At 35.9% G+C, this 23,939-nt stretch overlaps 1 protein-coding gene across 6 annotated transcripts in view; it reads left to right on the top strand.

Moving 5' to 3' along the window:
• LOC127646731 (receptor-type tyrosine-protein phosphatase T-like) overlaps positions 1–23,939 on the top strand; it is a 343,034-nt gene that overhangs the window by 251,006 nt on the left and 68,089 nt on the right. For 5 of the 6 annotated variants that reach the window (XM_052130581.1, XM_052130582.1, XM_052130580.1 and 2 more), the window contains 4 exons: positions 3,297–3,432; positions 8,042–8,074; positions 19,754–19,905; positions 23,786–23,863. In XM_052130581.1, coding sequence (XP_051986541.1) covers positions 3,297–3,432; positions 8,042–8,074; positions 19,754–19,905; positions 23,786–23,863 — 399 coding nt within the window. Of the gene's footprint in view, positions 1–3,296; positions 3,433–8,041; positions 8,075–16,292; positions 16,323–19,753; positions 19,906–23,785; positions 23,864–23,939 lie in introns of all 6 variants that reach the window. The other variant, XM_052130578.1, reaches the window with a different exon arrangement.

Raw genomic sequence — 23,939 nt, 5'->3', positions numbered from 1 at the left:
AAGTTAGGTCATTATGTAAAAGATTCTGTACATTTCAAAACTGAAAACTTCCATCTCAGTGCAAAAATACCACTTATTGAAACTAAACTATTGAGTGTTCAGAAACTTGGCCAACCCAGTAACAGTAAGGTAATAAGGAGGAAGAGGGTACATGCTATTAATCCTAAACACCAGGAGAAATAATGTTGAGTAAGAAGTGGGAAATCTTGTGCGAATTATGGGTGCTGCTCTCATAAATAGGGTGGAAAATAGTCATGAAAAATGAAATTATGACACTTTTTGGTGCAAAAAGAAACCTTGAGTAATGAAAGTGGACCAAATAAATAAATAAAATGATGATGATGATGCTATATATATATATTTGACACTTTTAAAGACCATCTTTATCAATCTTTTGTATACAGTGTGTCTTGGGGAAGCTGTTGTAAAATGTCAGAAAAGGTTAGAAAACATTAGCCATTCTGTTAGTCAAGACCCTGGTAAGATATTTAAGATAATTGTTATATTTGGATGAAAGCACTGGCTAGGATAAAATAAGAAAATAGGCTGAAACATGAAGATCACAGGAAGTGTGTTTTGGGGTGTGTGGGTCTGTTTGTGTGTGAATGTGTGGATCCTGAACTGTTGAACCCAATCAGATCCAGGCAGACTGAAGACATTGAGTTCAGTTACTACAATAATAGAGCACATTGGCAACACACAGTCCACCCACATCCTAAAGATCCACATGCTGACAGCTGTAGATAGAGCCAAAATGTGTTCAGGTGAAAAAACTTGGTGAAAGAAAAGAATAGCAATGCTAGAAGAGATTGGCTCTGTTTTCTTCAAAAGGTCAATAGAAGCAACATTTGTAATCATTTTCAAAGCTCTACTTCAGACAGATGTATCATTTAGGAGCCAGTGCAGACTTTTTATTTATTTATATTTTTTCCAACTACATATTAGTATTCTACTGTAGTTTGGTAGACTGCTTCACTTAAATGCTTTTGAAGCGTTCCAAAGTATGGTTTACACTGACACCTAGTGGCCTGGATGCTACATCATTGAAATCATAGAAATTCACTATTCACAGTAAACCAGGATTAATTTAATCCATGAATGAAAGTGTCCAATAACAGGACAGTTACTGAGATTAAGCGAGTAGTATTCAGTTGGTCATGTGATACTAACGACGTTTTAATAAGGTTACTGATATGACTGAATTCTTCATCTCAAATGAGTGGTCATAATTTTATACATCTGTTCCAAAATTAAAAAATGTAAAAATTACCGAGTGCACTTTTAAGGCAAGATTGATAGCTATGATGATAACTAACAGAGAAGCTGATCATGAGGTCCAGAAAATCCCTCCACTGTTTGGCAAGTCAAACCCCCTTTTCAAAGATGCCTTAAAGAAAATGGATATCTGGAAAATGATTGGGTTTACCCTCTGAATAAGTGGTGAGGTGTATTAATGGAGATGAGATAATGAAATGCTAGCACACTCCACACTCCAATTATCCAGCGCTAATGTCGACAACATTGTCTTTCTTCCTTTGAAAATGACAACTTTAGCTAAGTTTGTTACTTATATTGAATGCATTGGGGATCTACATCCATTTTCTTAACTGTGAATGCAACTGCAGCACATACTTCGAATAAACAGAACTTTATCATCTGTTAATGGGAACCATAGTTATCATAATAATTATCGCTACAGTTATAGTTCTTGGTGTGAACCAGCCTTTAGAATACAAAGTCCTAAGAATTTGTTGAGGCTGATAATTAAAGGTGCTTTTAAATACAAGCATCACAATTATTATTGCTCGCAATTCCTTTCAAATAACTCTTAACTCTAAGTATTGAACCTGTGCGCATAACTCATCCAGCACCATATGTGCTATGGACATGAATGGTATCTCAATTGGAAAAGTTTGAAATGTCCACAGAGTGGCGCCAAAAGCGATTTGTACTTTTTATGTGACCGTGATAACTTTCTGGTTCCCACATGATGTGCGATGCCACTTGTCAGTAATTTCGCTGAATGTCGATCATGTGATCACATTGAAGCAACTTTTACACTGGTAAGAACCATTCACATTTTGTTTATTTAAAGTACACAATCTTACATACAGTTTCAGAAATGCCATTTTGGTCTAATGGTTAATCTGCTCCAAAAAAAAAAAGAAAAAATAATAATAATAATAATAATGGAGCCTAGATGAATGCAATTCTCCCACATTGAGAGATCAATGTATTAATATGCATGTGACTGTTAAAAGTGTCGCACTGGCAGAAGCGCAGGTTATAAGAGGAGGAAAGGAAAATCATAGTTGTTGATTCATTCGAGACAGCAATTGCATGCTTTGTTGAGATACAGTATGTTTATCTGTAGTTATTTTATGCAGTCTTTTATTTCTGTCTTTTGAAGGCTGGTCCAGCCTTTCAATTCTTTGTAGTATCAGGATCTGTGTTATTATCTGCGGTGGAATATGTTTCATTTTTTTGTATTTTTAAAATCAAGCAAATTATTATGATCTTTCAAGTTATGAATGATTGCTTCAACAGCAAACAGCTGAAATTCTTTTTTAGAAATAATGACAATTTCACCGTAGAATTACATGCTTGATAAAGCTAGATGATACGTTTGGTACAGAGCTATAGTTCCTGAAAAGTATTTTTTAAAAGTCTTGCATGGTTGTACAGATTTTATACAGACACTATTACAATAACAATATACTGTGAACAAATTGTCCTCTACTTCTTGCAAAATATTATGTATGCAAGCATGGAAGGCCCACAAACAAACACACACACTTCCACAAATGCCCCGTATGAATTTCTACCTTCATACTTTTTCATTCTCTGCCTTCCTCCTTTTTGTTTGGCTTTTTTTATTATTATTATCATTCCATTTCAAGCTTGTACATTTTGCATTTCATGTTGTCTTTTGGTTTAGTTGTGTCTTGCCTGTTAATTAATACCATTCAATAAACAATTCCCCTTTGTCATAGACCCACCACACCGTCACTTGTGCATTTGTTTTGTCTACATTAAATTAGTTGGATTTTGTGTGCTTGTTTGTGTTATTTGAATGTGATTCATTTTGTATTTGTATGGGTTTTTGTTGAGGACAACTTATCATATGTATGAAAGTGTGTGCGTGTATGAGTCTTGCTTGATTTTGAGTTTTTATTTACATTTTCTTTATTCCTGAAAATATTTGTTTGTGTGTCAATGTAGAGCTTTTCTCAACAGCTCTTGTCTTAGTTAAATGTTCCTTCTTTCTTCTTTGTGATGTGCTTGCTTCTTTTAAGGTGCCTCCACCCAGAATTCTAATGACATAGAGCCTGAAAAACAGGTGGACGGAACTGTAAAGATGGCTGGCGTCATTGCTGGAATCCTCATGTTCGTCATTATTCTCCTGGGCGTCCTCCTCACCTTCAAACGCAGGTACCGCTCGCATACACTGACATATCTCAGGTCATTTATGGAGTGCTAACACAAACACAATTCTTGCTGTATGACACATCAACATATAATAATAATAAGGGCTGTCAATTAAATATTTAGAACAATCAGTGTTGGGTTTAATCCAATTACAAAGTAATTAGTTATTGTAATCTAATTACTTTTAGACAAAAAAGTAATGTAATGAATTACATTTCACAATATTGTAATCAGATTACAGTTACTAACTTTAAATTAATTTATTTCCTTAAGCACATGATAGGGTTATGCTTATTATTAATACTATTTATGTAGAATACATGAATAATAGCCCCATAATGAGTCATTGTGAAGGAGAAATGCGAGGTGGTTAGTGTTTGACTTGTGTGTAACAATAAACAAAAAATAAATATAGGCATTATTTTGAATTTGTTGAGTGGAAAAGTGTTTTAGAAATTAACTTAAAAGTAAAGTAATTACTAATGTGATTACTTTTTCCAATAAAGTAATTAGTAAAGTAATCTGATAACATTTTTAGATGATTTATAATTTGTAGTGGATTACTATTTTTAAGTAACTTACCCAAAACTGAGAACAATTAGTATTTAAATAAAAAACTCATCAAACAATTAATGCCATTAATCATGCCCCCTGACCTGTATGTAATATAAGGAATTGTCCTACCATCTGAGCAATTTAAGCTTGAAGTAACAGCTAAATGCAAAACGAATTTTTGCAAGTCCACAGTCCTCTTGCATTAAAAAACAGCCAGAAAAAGGCGTGACAGAATGGAACAGTATGACGCAGGTCTAAAAACATGTTTGTTTGGTTTATTTACATTCAACTAACTAAATTGGTACTGCATATTAAAAAAACATAATACTCATGGTGCTAGAAACATTAAAAAATAGAAAACGAGCGGGCCTGGGTAGCTCAGCAAGTATTGATGCTGACTATCACCCCTGGAGTTGTACGTTCAAATCCAGGGCTTGCTGAGTGACCCCACCCAGATCTCCTAAGTAACCAAATTGGCCTGGTTGCTAGGGAGGGTAGAGTCACATGGGGTAACTATAATATGTGGTTCTCGCTCTGGGTGGGGCACATGGTGAGTTGGGCTTGGATGCTGCAGAGAGTAGCGTGGGCTTCCACACGTGCTCAACAAGCCACGTGATAAGATGCGCGGATTGATGGTCTTAGACGCGGAGGCAACTGAGATTTGTCCTCTGCTAACCAGATTTATGCGATTCACTATGCCACCACAAGGTCTTAGAGAGCATTGGGAATTGGGCTTTCCAAATTGGGGAGAAGAAAAAAACAAAAAAACAAGCCACAGCTGCCAAAGACATCCAGCTAATGCTTGTGCACAAAGACCAACAATTAAATAATATTGCAGACAGAATGCGGGAATGTATGAACGGCCCCTTGGACTGTTTGTCCAACTTAAATGGAAAATGGATGTCTGTGGACTCTAGACCAGTGATGTTGTGTTCAGTGATATGGAAATATAACCAACAGTAGGCAATATTAACTTCTAAACATACAAAGTCATTTTGAACTATATTTAATTGACAAATATTGAATAAATAATTAATTAATAATTAATTAATAATGTGATTATTTTCCATTAGTTTGATCAATTAATCAGCATATGATGTAATTCATTTCATTACTTTTTTAATGAATTGACAGTCCTTATATTAATTATTTAAATGCAGTATTCATATTCCAAAAGAATGTATAATACCAGCATGCAAACATTTGGGAAGCATTTAATATGAAACAAAGCAGCTCAGAATTTGAGGTTGTTATTTCAGGTTGCTAATATTGCTTTTGAGCGTCTCATAGTGAAACATGCACACTGGCTTTCTTTCATTACATCACTTCCTCTCACCCCCACCCCCACAAAAAACACATTTCTTCCTTTATTTGTTTTCTGAATCAAATCAACAGAACACCCCTCACATCATTCTGCCTTATACAATCTTTCCACTTCCCATAGTGTCTCTGCCATCCACGTCACACACCAACTCTCACAGCTCAACAGTCCTCTAGCCCTGTCCTTTAGTCTCTGTATATATGTCTATTTAACAGGTCCTTTTGTCTAGAACCTGGAGGGCAGTATTGAATTGTGTACAGAAAAGGTCCAAAATGAACACTCGCAAAGTTCTTAATACAACTAAAAAAATGTCTGCAATGCAAGACCAACAGTCTAACCCATGCTTTTATGCTTACATCAGTCTTCTGTCAACTTTTCCAACATCTTCTAACAACTTTTGTCTCAAATGTAAACTCACTATCAATCCTTTGTCTAGAACCAAATTTTGTTACTATTGTTTTATTATTAATATTATTTTACGCTAAATGTGGAGTGTGTATTAATATTATTTTACGCTAAATGTGGAGTGTGTAATTTCGGCATCATTTGCCATTGAATTTCAAAACTAAAAGTTTAAAAACAGTCATCATGCCATTGGTTTACCCAATGTTGCAATGTTGAGCTTAGTTGCTATGCCATAGCATAGTTAGGGTTGGCATCCATGCTGCTTCATTTGTTTTTGAACTCGCTGATTGCTCACAAGAACAAGGTGATAACCCAGATCTTAGTTACAGTGCACGTTGCATTGCCCATATGAGCCACAGTCGGAAATACAATAGTTGTTAAAACCACCAGTTAAATCAGTAAGCTCTAATTAGCGTGAATTGTCAAGCGTGTTAATTTGTCACTCTCTAGAGCATTGTGAATTGAAACTTAATGATAGATCTTGCTAGTAAAAGAGCACGAATCATACGTTTTACCAACCAATGAACTTGGTAGGTGTTTATCTTTGCACAGTCGATGGAGGTAGGACGATTATGCTTTTCATAAGTTAAAGCGAACTAAACTCTCATAAAATAATGAGAAACCCAATAATAGCTTATTGTTTTTTTTTTTAGCATCATATTTCTGTTTTAAGGGAGACGGTGTGCGGGAGTCGAAGCGGCATATGCTCTATGCAAATTTATGAGATATATTCAAGTCTGCATTCTCATAATTAGCTCAGACTCTTGTTGTGAATTGAAATCTTTTCCATCAATACTTTTAGGACTCACTACTTCTCATCTCCGTTTAACACATTTGCCCAGTTGATTTCCAACAAAGTCAGCGCAGTTAATGCAGAAAAAGTCCACAGATTCCTTCTGGGCCCCTTTAAGGCATTATTTTTAGGCCTGTGATCCCTAAAATGCTTTTTAGGCAGGCAGCTCTCTAGAGTTTGTAACAGAGCCTGGGGCTTTAGAATTGTACGTGAGTTTTGAACTTCAGAGAAGACAAGAATTGTGTTTACGATGATAGTAGACTTTTGCACTCTAGTTACACTGTAATACACTTTGTATTCAAGGGAGAAGACAAAATTCTTCTTGCGATCATTCATATTTTAGCCACTGACACAAACATTTAAGAAAGGCGATGATGTCTCATGAATTGCAGCATTTTACATGTCTTTCAGTCACCATGAATTATATGTATGGCATCAAACTGCTTGAAAGCTCATAAGCTATGCTTTCTTATCTGTGAGAGCTTATGAAAGACATGTTTTTTTAAAGGCTGGAGAGATGTACTTAAATTTTAAACTAATAATACAAGGATGAATGGAGTGGACAGACTGAGTCTAATGGCAAATTGATGTTTTACTTCTTGGTTGTAAAAAGTCCCCTCAGGCGTCTTAGACCAGTCCTAGGATAGATTTAAATGAATAATGGATGACTCTTGCATCTTTTAAAAGTTTGAATTGTGGCGTTTGGCATCCTCTTCTTCCATTGTGTCACAGATTTGGGTCGGATGCCAAATCTATATATATATATATATATATAAACATATCAACTAAAGTAATGTATACCTCTTTTTAGGACCATTGTTTTTGTATTGTGACAATATGTTTTCCCAGTTATTTTTTATTTATCATTTTTTTTCCAACCAGAAATTGTAATTACCTTAATGTGCCCGGACGTTCTACATTTGAGTTTGCTTGTAATTGCCATTATTGCCAATGGCAATTCTCATTAATTTAATGCGGTATTTTAGCATAAATTTAAGGCTATACTGACAAGATGTACCATGATTTATAAATATATTACAATGTAAATATTATATCATTACAATTATTATTATTATGTATTTATTAAATGCACTACAGCTATGAGAATTTGTGTGTGTGGGGTATTTATGTTGGAAATATTTGTTTCTGTACCGTACATTTCGAGCTGAATTATTCACCTTCAGTTTTATAGTGCCAGTGAAGAGATTAAATTGCAAAGTGTGAAATGCTGAAATGTTATATCTGAGACAATGGTCATTGTAACATTTCCATCTCAACACTCACTCGCTCATCAAGCTTCTCCATTTCAGCTCGAGTCAAAGTTCAAGCGAGTTGCATGCAGCGCAATATATGTACTCAGTGTTAAGCCTACAACACATGAAACCCTCAGATGCTGTATTTTATAATGTGTAGTATGAAAAGGTGATGCGAGTGTGTGTGTGTGTGTGTGTGTGTGTGTGTATGTGTATGAGTGTGTTTCTTAACCTCTAGACTCATGCCCTGTCTTTATTTCTTCTCCTCTGGGCTGCGTCTGCTAGAGAAATCCACACCTGGAGAACTCTAAGTGTGGGGTATTGTATGTTTAATTCTAGCCACAGTACGCATCCTGAGCCCATTCGAACACCATTTTTTTTATAATATGATCCCATTTGTGTCATGTTACACGCTTTTATAATTTTGTATTTTTATTTATCCGTTTGTTTTTGTCATTCAGTTTTGCCAAATGCATGTATACTTCTTCTTGATTTGTTTGTAATAGTGATAATACATAGTGGTTGTTGGTGTTGATTATCGCAAGTTATTTTAAAAGTATTTTTCGTTTGCTCGCTATCAATGTGGCCTGTCTTTAATGCATTTTAGTATTGTTTTTTTTGTTATTGTCATTTTTAACTGCTTGTTGTTATGCATTGTCTGTGTTAAATGTTAGAAATATCTGCAGTGATCTGTGCCAGGAACAAGGACTGCACATTTATGCCACATCCACACTAAAACGTTTTTGTCGGCACCAAAAATGGAGACACACTCCATAGTTCTCCAAACTGCATAGTTTGGAAAACAATGACTTTAGGAAACTGAAATCGGACGTTTCAAACTTAAACGGATTAGTTTGGACGTTGCCTTAATCTTATTAATAATGAAGATTACGATTACAGTTGCCTTGATTAAATCATGATGAAAAATGTCAATTAGTGCATTTCATTCAGTCTAATTCTGTTGTTTCAAATTAAATGTTCTATTTTAAGCTTAAAGGTCCAGTATGTAAGATTCAGAAACCGTTGTTATTAATGACACCTTTGGCCGTTAAGTGAACTGCAGCCAGCTACTTGTTGCTCGTGCTCGTGCACATACTCCATAGGGACGTGAGCGAGCGAGCAATGGCGTAATGTACAAAGAGACTGAACGCGATTCACCGGCATCATGCTGACAGATGAGGTAGCATAATTCAAATTACACAGTTATGATTGTTTTACTACAAACTTTGAGACTAAACTAAAAGTACTTATCAGCATACTGATACACACATACAGCAACGCACTACCGAACTATTCCAGACAGTTTACTGTTGCACTGCACTGTTATGTTGTACTATTGTAGGTTTTGCATTTCATATGTTGTACTACAATCAAGAAACCAGCATATTTGCTTAAATTTATCCTGTATGCCTGTCTTAAAGTATAAAGAGAAGATCGTTGAAATTATTTGAAAGTTACGATGCAAGGTAGCTTGCAATTCGTTAGCGGGCAAGATCAAGTTAGCTAAAATTACACTGATCAGTCCTTATGGCACTATATTTCACATGTTTGCAGTTATGTAAGCTGACCTGTCCAATAAGAAGAACGCCAATTCAGGGTCAGTTTTGATCCCCAAAACCGAATGAAGTTCCTTCCAGGAATCAAATGCACTGCCGATGTTCACTCTAGTTTTCGCTTTACCACGATCACATTCCCGCCAGATGGGATTCAGTAGATAAATGTTATTTATTTATTACTCTGAGTTTATGTAGGAATCGGTGTTGTGCTGGGAGCCGGCCGTTTGCTGGATTCCATTTCTAAGATAACGTTATCTCGTGTTGCCATTTGTTGTCACTGTTGAATAGCGGAAGGGAAGCTATTACTAAGGCAAGGCTCTCGGGAGCACGCATAAACGTCACATCCTTTGGATTTTCCCCTCACTTCACATGAAAATCAGCATACAGGCTTTAATAGGCAACCTAGGAACTCTGGGAAAGGCTCATTTTTAAGTTGCGTTACAAGCCGTTCACACATTGGCACAAAAAATTTGAATATTACATGAAAATTGTAACATACTGCACCTTTAATTAACAAAGCAAAAACCATTGTCAAAAATGTGGAATTATTTTCGATTCGCTAGATGTTGCGCCACGACAGTGACACGAAAACACAAAAATGCTCGCATTATACTAAGTTGACCATTTAGGTCTTGAATGAATGATGCATAAAACAGCAATTATGTAATTTGGGAACACAATTCTCAGCTTGGTTTGAATTTGAACCCTACGTGAAATGCAATGAAGTTGCCCAACACAAATTAAGTAATTTACGTAAATTCTATTAATCAAAAATGTAATAGCGATTGTGATAACAAGCGATATAAACATCAGTTATAACTTTTGTTATAAGTTAAAAGCCACACCAGGAACCCTTCTACACCAGGAGGGTGGTTCAGATGTCACCACGTAACCATATTAAAATAAGTTTAATTCCAGTTGCCTGTTAGATCGCCTTCTCATAAATAGCATTAGCATATGTCCCACAGTGCAACAATTACATTGAAAAGGGCTCTTCATTCGCTCTTGTTCACTCAGAGAGCAGCTTCAAATGACACTTTGTACCACAATCCAGGCTAGCTGGTAATTATACCTCTGTAATGCTGTCACAACCCTGTCTCGTGTGCTGCACAACGCCGTTAAGCTAACACATTGAGTTAATCAAGGCAAAGGGCGATTACTCCTACACCACGCCACCTACACAGGAAACTGTATAGAGGATTTAGCTTAAAGCTCTGAGGTTGCCAGGTCTTTTCTGTAATTTAAAAAAATCCATACAACTGCCTCATTGTGGCATTACCGAGAATACATTATAATGGCAATGCCTAAGGTAGTGTTGCTGGGATTACAGAGGACAGATATTAACAGGTGAACGGTTTTGTTTTTGCCAAATATTTCATGACGGAATTGTGAAGCGGCTCTCGGGATTCAGGCCTTAAACCCTGATATCGGCTCATTTGTTGTTTTTATCAGCGAGGCCTATTATATAGAATATAGAACACCATAAACAGAGATATTCAAAAAGGTGTCTTATTGAATGCATTAACCAAACAGCACTGAAATATTATTAGCAATATTCCAAAAGCACTATGGGGAAAAATCTGACATGCATTGGCCCATTTTAATATTAGTTAATTCCATAGCATTGATGTAACCACAATTCCTTCTTACATATATATATATATATATTAGTTTTGATCCCTAAGGTCTACTTCTAAGGGTAGTCAGAATTTTCTGAGCCAAACATTGTTGTTCCTCTTAGATCCTTTGACTTATATGTAAAAAACTCTATGACTGGCTAACGCTTACTTATGGGCTGTAGGCTTGCTGTTGGGTCCAATATAGTTTGTGTTGCCACATCCTTCAATAACAACCTCTTTTTTCACAAAACAATCCATGTTGAAATCTGCCGCACAAACTGTTCACAAAAAAATCTGTCTGAAATGTTTTCCTAATATTGTGATCCTTCGGAAAGATACACAGAAATGCAGGTGCTACACACAGCCAGGAACTGCGCAATTTTATTTTCACGTTTTATTTAGACTTTCATCGCATAGTGCAAAAAATGCACAAGTGGCATTATCTGATTCCAGATCAGTGCTCCATTGCAAAGAGATCTCATGAGGTTAAGATACAATATGTCCTTATGTGAAATATAGTGCCTTATGGTAGACCAAGCTGAAAATAGACAGCTGTGATGATTCAGTGTGCAATCATATGCAAAGGCAGAGCTCAGCTATTACATAGAGTGTTGGATTATTTCTCCCTCGGTCAGCATCACGATGGAGTGGGTTGATCTTGCCTTTTTAAGAGTTCACTCGGACACTACTCAGTCCCAGACCATTAAATCAATCAATCAATCAATCAATCTATCTATCTATCTATCTATCTATCTATCTATCTATCTATCTATCTATCTATCTATCTATCTATCTATCTATCTATCTATCTGTCTGTCTGTCTGTCTGTCTGTCTGTCTGTCTGTCTGTACACAGTATATATATATATATAGAGAGAGAGAGAGAGAGAGAGAGAAAGAGAGAGAGAGAGTAAGAGAGAGCGAGAAAGAGAAAGAATTAATACCATGTTAAACCCTCCAAAAATTGGCCCCATTCACTTCCATTGTAAGTACCTCACTGTAACCTTGATTTGAGCTTTTTCTTTAGAGAAAAGGAGGAACAAGTCGAAATTATTTTTGTGGTAATCAACATTATGTCACAAATGCTGTCGATTGAGCTTAACCTGTATCGAACCTGGAATATTGAATAATACCATGATGCATATCGAAGTAACATGATATTAACATCTGATACCATCACTAACATGGTACCATGATAATACCTTAACCCAGGGTTGTGGTTTATATTAAGGTTAGTTTGTTGTATAGTTATAATTAGCTTTCAATTAATCAACAGAAATCAACGGTGGATCCTCTTTTAGATGGCTGCTGTACTGTAGGTAAACAGGTGTGTGTGTGTGGGGTGTGTGTGTCCATGTGTGCACACTTATACATGCTTGTCAGCTAGCGTGTGCGAATGCTTTCAAGCTTGAATGGATGAATGAACAATTTTATGATCTAATAAACTAGAGTGTTTCATTTACAGTCATTAGCCAAACTACGCTCTCCGAAAACTCTGGCAGTTCGTAAAACAAACTAATCTTTTCTCAAGTTACGGATATATAGCTAAAGAGCACTTTATAGACATTACCCTTTCTCTTTGTCTCACTGTCTGTCTTTGCTGCTTCACCCTCCCTTTCTCCCATGTTGTCCTGTAAAGTTGTAGCACAGATGTGTAGCATTCCTGTAACATCAATGTGGACATCACACTTTCTCCTCACACCAGAAAGTCGTCTGGTTTCAGGAATGATAATAAATCATGGAGAGCACAAAAAATAATAAAGAGGCCACTTAGGCCACGAGCTCCTCGCAGTTCAACTCTATTAATATTTATGGCCACCTTCGCCCGGCGTGGCTCTCTTCACTTCGCTCTCTTTTATTAATATCATCAGAACAGTGTCAGCAGGCCGCTTTAAAGGGCCATTGAGATGAAATGGCCTAAGATGGATGCCCTCACTTCATACGTATGCCGCAGAACCCGTCGACTGTTTGCATCTGTTTTAGCAGAGTCAGCCTGTTGCAAAACACATTTGCCATAACGGCCCATATCCAAACTGTGCTTTTATTGCATACAGAGAAGTCACAGGGTTGTTAAATATATTTATTTTGGTGCTGCTTTAGAGATAAAGTGAGCAGTTTGGTGGCTATGGATTACTTTTATGATACAGGAAGTATATGGGCGAGAATTTAGTAAGTGTGACTTAATGCAACACGGTGTGCAAAGGAATAATGGAAATTTATGCATTATTGCTTTAGCGGTTCATATCATTGTAAATGTTTGCACAAGTGGCAAATTTGAAAGGTTATTTGTGAAAAATGCTCAAATGCACAAGTTGATACATGATTGGTCTGAACATATAATTACTTTAGCCGGTTCATATGATACAGGTTTGTGCAAAGTTGTATATTATGTGAATGTTTACATTTTTAGCATGAAAAACATGCTAAAATCTCTTATTAGTATTTTAGCAGTATTTGTATCATAAAGGTCGAGGTAAATTTTTAAGGTTATTTGTAAAGCGTTAGCATGTAAACACTGAGTATCTGAGCGGGTTCATAACATTGTAAAGGTTTGCACAAAGTGGCAAATGTATTTCTAAATCATAGGGATGGGGACAATATATCGAATTTCAATATATCGTAAACCCCAAAAAACTTGATATTTCAAAATTTTCAACATTGATTTCTTTCCATGTAATCATAAATCAAATGACCCATCAAACATCATAATCTCTCTACTGATTGATTTTACCCCTACTGCACTTTTTCCTAAACTGTTTCAGAGTTTCGAGGTCCTTAAAGTGCTTGAATTTAGCTTTTGAAAACGTAAGCACTGGAATACCTGGAAAATCGCATTGTTTCGATGAAAAGTGCTTGTGATTAAAGCGGATCGTTTCCTCCGTGTAATGTGTGTCCATCAAAGATGAGGCACGCTCCAGTTTATTGAATAATTGGTCTTATTATCCTTTCTGTTCTTTACAGTCAGATAAAAAGTAAAAAGAAATATACATTTTAATCTCACACAGCATGATTCTTGTTGATGTTCGCTGAACCAGAACACTGCGAGCCCGCTCGTTGAACCCTTAAAGTGACAGTAACCTTTTTAGAATTTCTTATACAATTTCATGAAAATGTTTTTACTTGTAAATTGCACACATTATTTCAAACAGTGATGACTCATATCATTATTAGATTTTAGAGATGGCACCAATCAGTTACCTGGATCGGTATCGGGTCCGATACTGACATTTTTACCCAGATCGGGTATCGGTCTGACAAGCCTGATTCAAGTCAGATACAGCATGTTGGTCATGAACGTTACTGTCATGCTCAAAGAATGACATAATAACCTACAAATCACCATTAAAGTAGTCCATATAACTCGTGCATTTTATTCAGGCTCTTACAGTCATCCAAAAGGTTTGTGAATTTCAAAAGGCTGTGTTTAATAATAAATATACAGTCAGCATGCACAGCTAAGTAGTCTCTGGCACCACGCTTTACTGAACGAGCGGCGCTCTTCTGACACACAAACATAAACATGCGTAGAGGCTTATGATGTGCTGCTCAGCTCAATATGTGGTCACTCCACACAAACTCCATCTCAGATGAAGATGATCAATAGTTCGCCTATAACATGCATTGAGAACAGCACAGGACAAGCATTTTACCAGATGTTGAATGAGAAGCATATTACACTACTGTGGATTAGCCTACGAACAAACACTCATACACAGAGTTCCCAGACTTTCAAATTAAAAGCCTTAAGAAATTACAACTGAATTGTAATAGTAAAAATACTATTGTTATTATAATTAATTATTATTAATATTATTATTAGAAATTACAATAAATATAAATTGGGTTCCAAAAATTACTGATTACATTAGCAGGTTGGTATTATTGTAAAGGTTTACTCAAAGTGGCAAATTTGAAATGTTATTCATAAATTATTGTAAAAACCGAGTGACTTATGAAAGAAGTGTTTCAGGAGAGTGGTGATTAGCAATGAGCGCAGTCGGGAAGCAGACTGCCATGAAGTCGCTAATTGACAAGTTTAACTTTACTTGCATGTCATCACCGATATTACAGTTAATCAAATCGCCATTAACAGATACCATCTGGTCTTTATCGTCCAATCAGACTGCAAGTGATGTCCTAGCTTTCCGTGTGTCATCTCCTCTTGTCTTTACCTGCGAAGGATTGGTCCGCAGAGGTGTCAAAATCAAGACGCGTTAATGACAACGCCTCATTTTGGAGAACCAAATGCGCGATATGTTCACTAAGTGCCCACGTTGTCTTTTGTCCTTTCTCTTTTTGTCTCTCGTTAATAACAGAGGAAGATGTTACAATATGTCTGTAAAACCCCCACAATTCCTGTCCATTTCTTATCCATCCATTCACACACTCCCACCCATACAGGCATACCCACACACACACACACACACACACACACACACACACACACACACACACACACACACACACACACACACACATATCTACAGTACTCATATTTCATTGTTCTTCTTTTTTTCCACTCGAAGGGGAGCCAGATGTGCAGTTTCATACATTTAATTTATGGTTTAATGGTCATTTTCACAGATTCAAAGGAAGAATTCACTCAAAAATAAAATCCTGGCATTTATTCAACCTCTATGCTGTTAATTCTTACGTGGACCACAGAAGAATGTTTGAAAAAATCTTCATGCAGCTCTTTTCCATACAACAGTTTAGAACAACCATGGCTGTCAAGCTCCAAAAAGGACCAACAAACCATACAATTTGACTTAAACAGAAGACCTGTAATATAGCATATAAGTGTTATGACTACTTTTATGGTGCTTTAATAGTGTTTTGTTTGTGTTACCCTATTTAATTGTACTGATTTACTTATTAGTAGTAGTAATAGCATTATTTTTCTATTTTTCTACCAAATCTGGCATGATGGTCCCTTTTTGAGAGCTTGACAGTTATGGTCACTATGAACTGTCATTGTTTGGAAAAGAACTGCATAAAGATGACCTTTTGTGTACCACAGAGACAATTTTCATTTTGGGGTTAACTATTCCCTTATTAGACATTTTACAAATATTACTGGTACTTTACAAATATTAAGGTAGGCCTACTTTACAAAGCCAATCATATTTTGAGCCATACAGCCACACAAAGCAGAAACGTATTGGCTTGGCTACTTTCAACATGAATCTATGTATTACTGTTTTATTCTTCATTAAATTAAACTATACTATCACTAGCACTAAAGACACTGGCTAGTTTCCCATACATTATCACAGGCTGTCTCATTTTTACAATACCGATCACTAATCAATGTGTTTGTCCTTTTATTTTATTTTATTTTGCCTTTATCTTGCTGCTTCAGAAGAAATGCGTATTCCTACTCGTATTACCTGTAAGTAGCAATAAATACAGAATGTCTATAATATCAACCACCCCTGTTACATATGTATGCTTTCTTACTAACCTATCCTGTTCAGTACTTTTTCCAAGAGAAGTACTTTTAGACCGTGCTATTTAAAACATTTCAGAAGAGAAAAGTCTGAGACTGATGGAATTAAATAAATGAAAAGCAAGAAAAGTTAAGTGACAATTAATCTTAAGCCCTTAAGTCTCTCAACTTTGCCATGGTGAACAAAGCTTTTTGAAATGAAGATATGTTTCATTTGGAGGAAGCGCTTTCGTCGGTTTTACATTTGCACTGTTTAAACATCAGAATATTTCGATTTTTCAGGCAAACACAGTAATTTGCCCTATACGTGCTGTATTTCTATAACGTTTCTGTTGGATTTATACATATAAATATGTCCTACTGTCATAAATTGTCCTCAAATATAAGCAAATTGATATGGCTCCACAGTTTCCCTATTATTATCGACCATTGCTAGTTTGCCTCAAGTCCCTTTGGATTGCAAACTCCACCTCTATGATATTACTTTTCCTTTAGACCTAAACTATGTACTATTACCTCGACTATTATTCCTGCCTCAGCATTTTACACCACTGGATTGTTTAATTTGCTCACTGCGCAATAGAGCCTAGCTGCAGGATGTTTACCTCATGCTTTAAAGGATTTAAAAGCTCAGAATCACAGTCGGACTCGTATGTGCATTCTCACGGCTCTCTCTCTCTCCTCACTTCTGAAATATAGATGAAAGTAAGAACACAGCCAGAGGAGTTCTTTTAAGACTATCATCTGAGAGGGCATTGACAGACAGCTACAGGCAAAAGCTAAAATATTAGCTTTAACAATGGATCTTATACCTTTGTCCTTGTACAATCACTAACTGCATAGCTGTTAGCATGCTAGCTAAGAGATATTGCACTTCATAGCAGAGTTTATTAATAAAAGTATGTTTCTTACTGGTATGCAGTGAGACAGTCATGTGTGAGTGAGTGAGTGAGTGAGTGAGTGAGTGAGTGAGTGTGTGTGTGTTTGTGTGTCTTTATACAACTTTCTCCATTTAACCTTTAGCTCAATCAAGTCCTACATCTTTATTAATGAACATTTGGTGAGTTCAATACCTGAATGGAGAGAAAGAGTGAGCGCGGAATTCAGAACTCAGATTTGCCTTCTTATTTACTATCTCTCCGTTATACTCCCCCTCTGGCTCTCTCTCACTCTTTTACAATATGCCATTAACAAAGTTGGTGATATAAAGGTTGTTTATGCTGTCCTAACCATAGAATCGCCTTAACTTGTGCTACTCTGACATTCATTAAATAAGAATTATTAATAGTTTATTGCCACTTACAATATGTCCAGAGTTTGGAGTGCCAAACGAGAGCCAAAACTCCTGCATTCAATGGGTTTTATTATTTGATGGCTGTTGTATTATAAAATGGTCTTTTGACCATTAGGCCACATTCAGGAGAAAGCTGATTGGTTGGTGATTTAGAACAGTTTCTGCTGACTTTATTGTACCTTGATAAATGTTTGTAGCTCATTTGTAACCAGAGTTAATGAAAAAGATCTGGTGTGAAGACTAGTGTTTTTATCATTATAAACTTAAACAAGCATAAAACAACATTTGCAACCAATTTACTTCCATGACGTGACATATTTCCACGTGAAAATGGTAAAAGGCACTACTTCTTGACTTTCAGCTTCCTTTCTTTAGAATCTGTTGAAGCATCAAATGCAAAGTTACACATACTACCTTCATAGATCAACAATAGTAAAAGCTCTTTCTTCTATTAAAGTCACATAAACACACTACATCTTTCAGTGTAGTAGACAAAATCTCAGCATTTTACTATTAAACATATTGAATGCAACTTTTGAAGCATCATACAAAATCATTCATCTGCAAAAATGATCTTGAAGTTGAAACAAGACTTAATGTTAGTTACATTTACATTTATGCATTTGGCAGACACTTTTATCCAAAGCGACTTACAGTGCGCTTATTACAGGGACAATCCCCCGGAACAACCTGGAGTTAAGTGTCTTGCTCAAGGACACAATGGTGGTGGCTGTGGGGATCGAACCAGTGACCTTCTGATTAACAGTTATGTGCTTTAGCCCACTACGCCACCACCACTCCTACACATATGTGTTTTTGTGTCCGTCTTCGCTCTTTTTTCATTGTTTTTATGTCCTCCTTGTATACACTGTATGCGCGAGTTGACCGTTTTTGAACGATGCGCCATAATGTGTTTTTAGCGTCTCGCTTTTAAAGCTGTACCATGTAAACTTTTCAAAGCACTTCTCGAGACACCTGCATTCTGTTATATGCGCTGCACTGTGTCGATCTTTTTTTAGCGTACAAATGCAAATAAACGTTGTTAACTGTATTCTCTGTTTGATATAATAAAATCAATCTAATTCTATAGTTGCATTGACACCTTTATAACTAAGAACGTCAACATAGGTAAAATGGCACCAATTCTAAAGGTTGGCCTGATTTTTGAGGAAGCTAAAAAGTTCTATTATTTCATAGATTACTTTTTCAGATTCCCAGCCGAGAAAATTACACAACATGGAGTTATTTTCATCTGGGCCCTGTCAGAGAAGGGAGCACATATTGAGGTCAAACGGTGCTCTGTTGAACCTAGACAATCAAAGAGTCATTTTATTGGGATGGCTCCAATCCACTGCTGACAAAAATACCTTTCTGTGCACTCATTCTGTGCCCTAATGTGCAGTGAGACTCAAGCTTATGAACAGTCAGACAAATCATCAAATCAAAAACCAGCAAAACCAGGCTGAAAAGACCAGCATAGATGGTCACCAGCATAAGATGTGAAATCGGATGCACTGCCTGTTGCAACAGTTAATGCCTCTTTTAAGAAGAAGGCTACTAACGTCTTGAGTTTTCAAGCTGTTGGCCAAATCTAGGACTGAATACGTCGAATCCTGCTCAATAGCCTTAAAGTGTCCGATTGGCTCTGTTCTACATGGCAAGGTTCTGAGTTTTCTCTCGCTTGATTTCACTAGGTATGTGATATATATAATTCTCTCTGGCATATATCACTGCAGAATATTATAAACCCTTATAGTTTTACCAAGTTGATAAAACTTCCCGTCGTATTCCTGTCGTATTCCTTTCTCTTGTGTCAATTTTACAGTGGTGTTTTGGCAATGCTTTGGCTTAGCTCTTTTACATATTCCATTTTTAATCTGACACTAACAGTGGCAACCGATATTAATGACCCACAGTTGTCCAAATTAAATAATCATGTAATTACTTTCCACCTTCAATTCTGTACTTGAAATCTCTGAAGTACACAGCAGTTTGCACTAGCCTAAAGCATTTTCCAAACGCTGAAGTGTTTCCTCTTGACAATGTGTATGAACTTTTACTGTTGTGAATGGATTTATAGGAAACTGGCTAAAAAACAGAAGGAGACAGCCAGCAGTAGTACGCAGAGAGAGATGGGACCCGTAGGCACAGCAGATAAAAACACAGGGAAAGTCAGCACCCTACACAAGGACGACCCGTTCTCCACCAGCAACCAGGATCTCAATGGATTCTGTGAGCAGATATTACACTGTGACCTTATCATTGATCTGCACTGCATTACATATAATCTCTATTTATTAGAAATATGTACAGAATTTTGTTGTCTTCTGGTAACTATGTTTTTTGAAAGTTTTGAAATGAACGAACAAACAAACAAATTGATGAATGAACAAAATAACGAATAAACTGACAAATGAATAAATGCATGAATTAACAGCTGATGAATGAATGAATGCACAAATATGTATAAATTAAAGAATATACAAAGGAATGAATTAACAAACAAATGAATGAATGGATTAATTAATGACAAACATAAATGAATGAATGAACAAATGAATGAATAAATGAATGAATAAACTAACAAATTGATGAATGAACAAATAATGAATGATTGAATCAATGAATAAATGAATGAACAAACTAACGAATACATTTATGAATGAATGAATGAATTAACAGTGAATTAATAAATGAACAAAATATATATATATATATATTCATTGATGAACTAAAGAATGAATGACTATAAATTAACTAACAAAATAAAAAACAAATCGATGAATCAATTAATAAACAAATCGATGAATAAACAAATTAATAAACTGACAAATGAAATAATGCATGAAATAACAATGAATTAATGAATCCATAAGTGAACAAATGTGTATAAATGAATGAATGAACTAACTGACAAATGAACTAATGAATGAAAGAACACCTATGAATGAATGAATGAATGAATGAATGAATAAATTACCAAATGAAAAAATGAATGAACGACAAACATAAACGAATGAAAGAATGGATGAATGAACAAATATTAATGAACTAACAAAAGAAAGAATGAATGAGTAAACTTGTGTTAATGAATTAATGAACTAACAAACTAATGGAAGAATGAATTGATGAATAAATGAGTGAACAGATTACCAAATAAAGTTGTGATGAACGACAAATAAAAATGAATGTAAAAAATCATGAAAAAATGAATGAATGAATAAAATAGCAAACATATGACCAAATGAAAGAATCAATGAAAAACAAATATAAATTATTAACAAAAATGAATGAACTTACAAAAGAATAAATGAACAAATTCATGAATGAATGAATGAATAAACAAACAAACAAAAATAATAAGTTGAGAGAACAAATAACTTATAAAATAATACATGATTACAAATATGAATAAATGAATGACTGAACTAGCAAGAATGAATGAATAAACTAATTAAAATAAATGAATGAATAAACAAATGAATATAAAAATAATTCATTAATGATCTAACGAAAGAATGAATAAACAAATGAATAAATAAATAAGCGAACAAATAAACAAATTAAACAATGACCAACAAACAAATTAATTAATAAACAAACATGAAAGTATCAACAAACTAATAAACAAATTGGTAAACATTAATCAATGAATGAGCAAACTAACATGAATGAATGAATTAATAAATAAATGAATGAATTAACAAACAAACGAACACAAATATGTATATATTTACTACATATTTATTAATACTTATTTAAAGTTAGGAAGCAATAGTCTCTGTTGTTTCAAAACATTTCTCAACAAAGTTGGACCAACCAAGACATTTCTACACAGTTTCCCTTTGGAGAACTTCTTGCTCTTTTCTGTTCATCACAAAGGCCAAAGTCCATAAAACAGCCACACTCTTAAAATACCACAATCTTCTGAAGCGTCATAGTGTGTTCGCAAATCTCAGGAACCATTACTGCAATCACGCAAACTAGTAGCTGCACAAGCCAAAATCTTGATGATTTGCATGGAAAGCCCCAAAAGGGATCAAAGGGTGTCCAAAATGTGTCTTTTTATTCAACTCAACTATTCTCCATGGTTTTCTATACACACCGTACACAAGGAAACCTAACAATGGGACGGCCACTGTCTCACACCCGTCATTCAGAAATCTAGGCACTGACCACCACAGAGAGCTATTTTGTAACTAAACAACATGGACCAAATCACTCTACATATCAAGAGGCTTCACTATTGACGTTCTGGTTTAAGAGGCACAGAGAAGAATAGCGAGTGGCATTTGGACTAGCCAATTTTGTCTTTCATTCTCGGTTCTAAGTAGGGTTTGGCTTGCTGTGAAGGGGCTGTAATTAGGATGGGTTTTTCTGAGTCGCTTTCTACACAAAATGTCACTGTGGCCTTTGTGTACTGAATCATTTGAATGGGGCTAGCAAATAAGGACGCACAGGAGAGAAAGAGCAAGATTCAGAGAAAAAAGAGAGAGAGGGAAAGATCATTATGCATAATAATCACATTTATTTCATTTAACATCAAAACTTATTCATAATTTGTTCTGCATGTTTAATTTTTCCCGATGCTTTTGAATGCCATTGGTCAGAGTGGATCTGCAAATGAAGATTACGAATGTGTTTATTTGGAACATTTCAAGCATCAAGTAATTGGAGGCCGTTATTTTATCTGTTGCTCATCTAATGGTCCAAGACTCGACATTACTGCAAAAGTAGATGCTCTTTATTATATACATGAATCTCAGCTCTGGAAAACAATCTAGTGCTCAGCCCAGTTCATAATTGCTGTTTGTGGGTAGTGCTTTCAAAAATATTGTGTGAAATGAATTGTGACACAGCTACTACCAGAGACTTTCAGCCAACACTTTACTGCTTTACTGTATTTTGGTGTGGCCTCCATTTTTTGCAGAGCTCTGCGGCGTAGATTCTGTGTTGGCCTTTATACCTCATATTGTTATTTAATTTTTGTTCCATTTATATCTAAGCCATTTATATCCTGGCTTTTTTGAAGAAAATGTAGCACAAGATGAAGAGATGGAGATCATATACAGCATAAACACTCAGCATTTCAGCTCTATTACTATTTAAATGAACACAGAGACACCTGCCTCTAGCATTCTACGGTTCTCTCATTTAGACGCTTTAGATATAACCCCAATGTCCCGTGAGCTTTTGCTACCAAAGCAGATTTTGCATCGTCGAGAGCAGAGATCCTTATGTTACTGTAGCATACACACATGCGTAGATGTGGGGGTTTGTGTAAAGCAAGATATGTAAGTGCAGCGTAGTTCTAGCGGGAAGACTAGCAGCTGTACATCATCGCACCATTAGCTGGGTAATTCCTAGCTAATCACATGTAAGCCATCGCTTTATAAGTCTGCTCACAATCTATCACATTGCTGTTTTAGTGTGCTAACACGGCAACCTCCACCACCCCACCACCAACAGTTGAGTCCCGTCCTGCACGGGGGAAGGCTCCTCGCCCCTGCCTCCTATCTCTGGCAGGATATGACGATTCCAAGTACAACTTCTTCGGACCGCCAGACAGGGCTTACGCCAAAGAGAGACATTACTTTTCTGTTTTATATTCATCAAATAAATGTCATCTTTAATTTCACTCAAGTCTGCGAGTCTTCCTGATAGAAATAAAGTGATAGGTGATTAAAATGGAAAGTAAAAGTGATATGGGCTTCAGCAGAGTAGGGTAAAGAAGGTTTACCGGAGTGAGAGATGCCCTGGGAGTGTGTTTTGGGGATTGCCTTGTTTTCTTGGTTACTTACAAGGGGTTTAATTTTGTTTTTTAGGGCAATATCAGTAAAATATGGTCAAATCCCAGCTTGGCCAATATAACTAAATCTTCCTCCCAACTATATGTTGATGTCCTGGAGAATTCAATATCTTACCTTACCTTGCACAGCCATTATTAGAATATTCAAAACTGACACAGCAGTTTTGGTGCTCCGGTTTAGCCTATAATACAGAAGTTATTTGTTTATTGTTTTTTTGTTGTTGTTTTTTTAAGTATGTGAACATTTTGCAGTGAGTGCATACGTTCACTGTCTAAAAGATGTAATCTCTCTCTCTTTCACAGCATCCTCATCTCCATGCTCCTTCTCTATTCAAGGTAAAGCCCTCCAGAGTAAAACCCTTCTCAACTCTTACTACTCAGGTATGCCACTTTCTATAAACGGATTAGATTAGCATGGCCTAGTGGTATAATATCTGGACTTTTAACCGAATTTGTA

The sequence above is a fragment of the Xyrauchen texanus genome, chromosome 7 (genome assembly GCF_025860055.1).
Source record: "Xyrauchen texanus isolate HMW12.3.18 chromosome 7, RBS_HiC_50CHRs, whole genome shotgun sequence".
In the NCBI taxonomy this organism is placed as follows: Eukaryota; Metazoa; Chordata; class Actinopteri; order Cypriniformes; family Catostomidae; genus Xyrauchen; species Xyrauchen texanus.
This window is presented reverse-complemented; position numbering and strand designations above follow the sequence as displayed.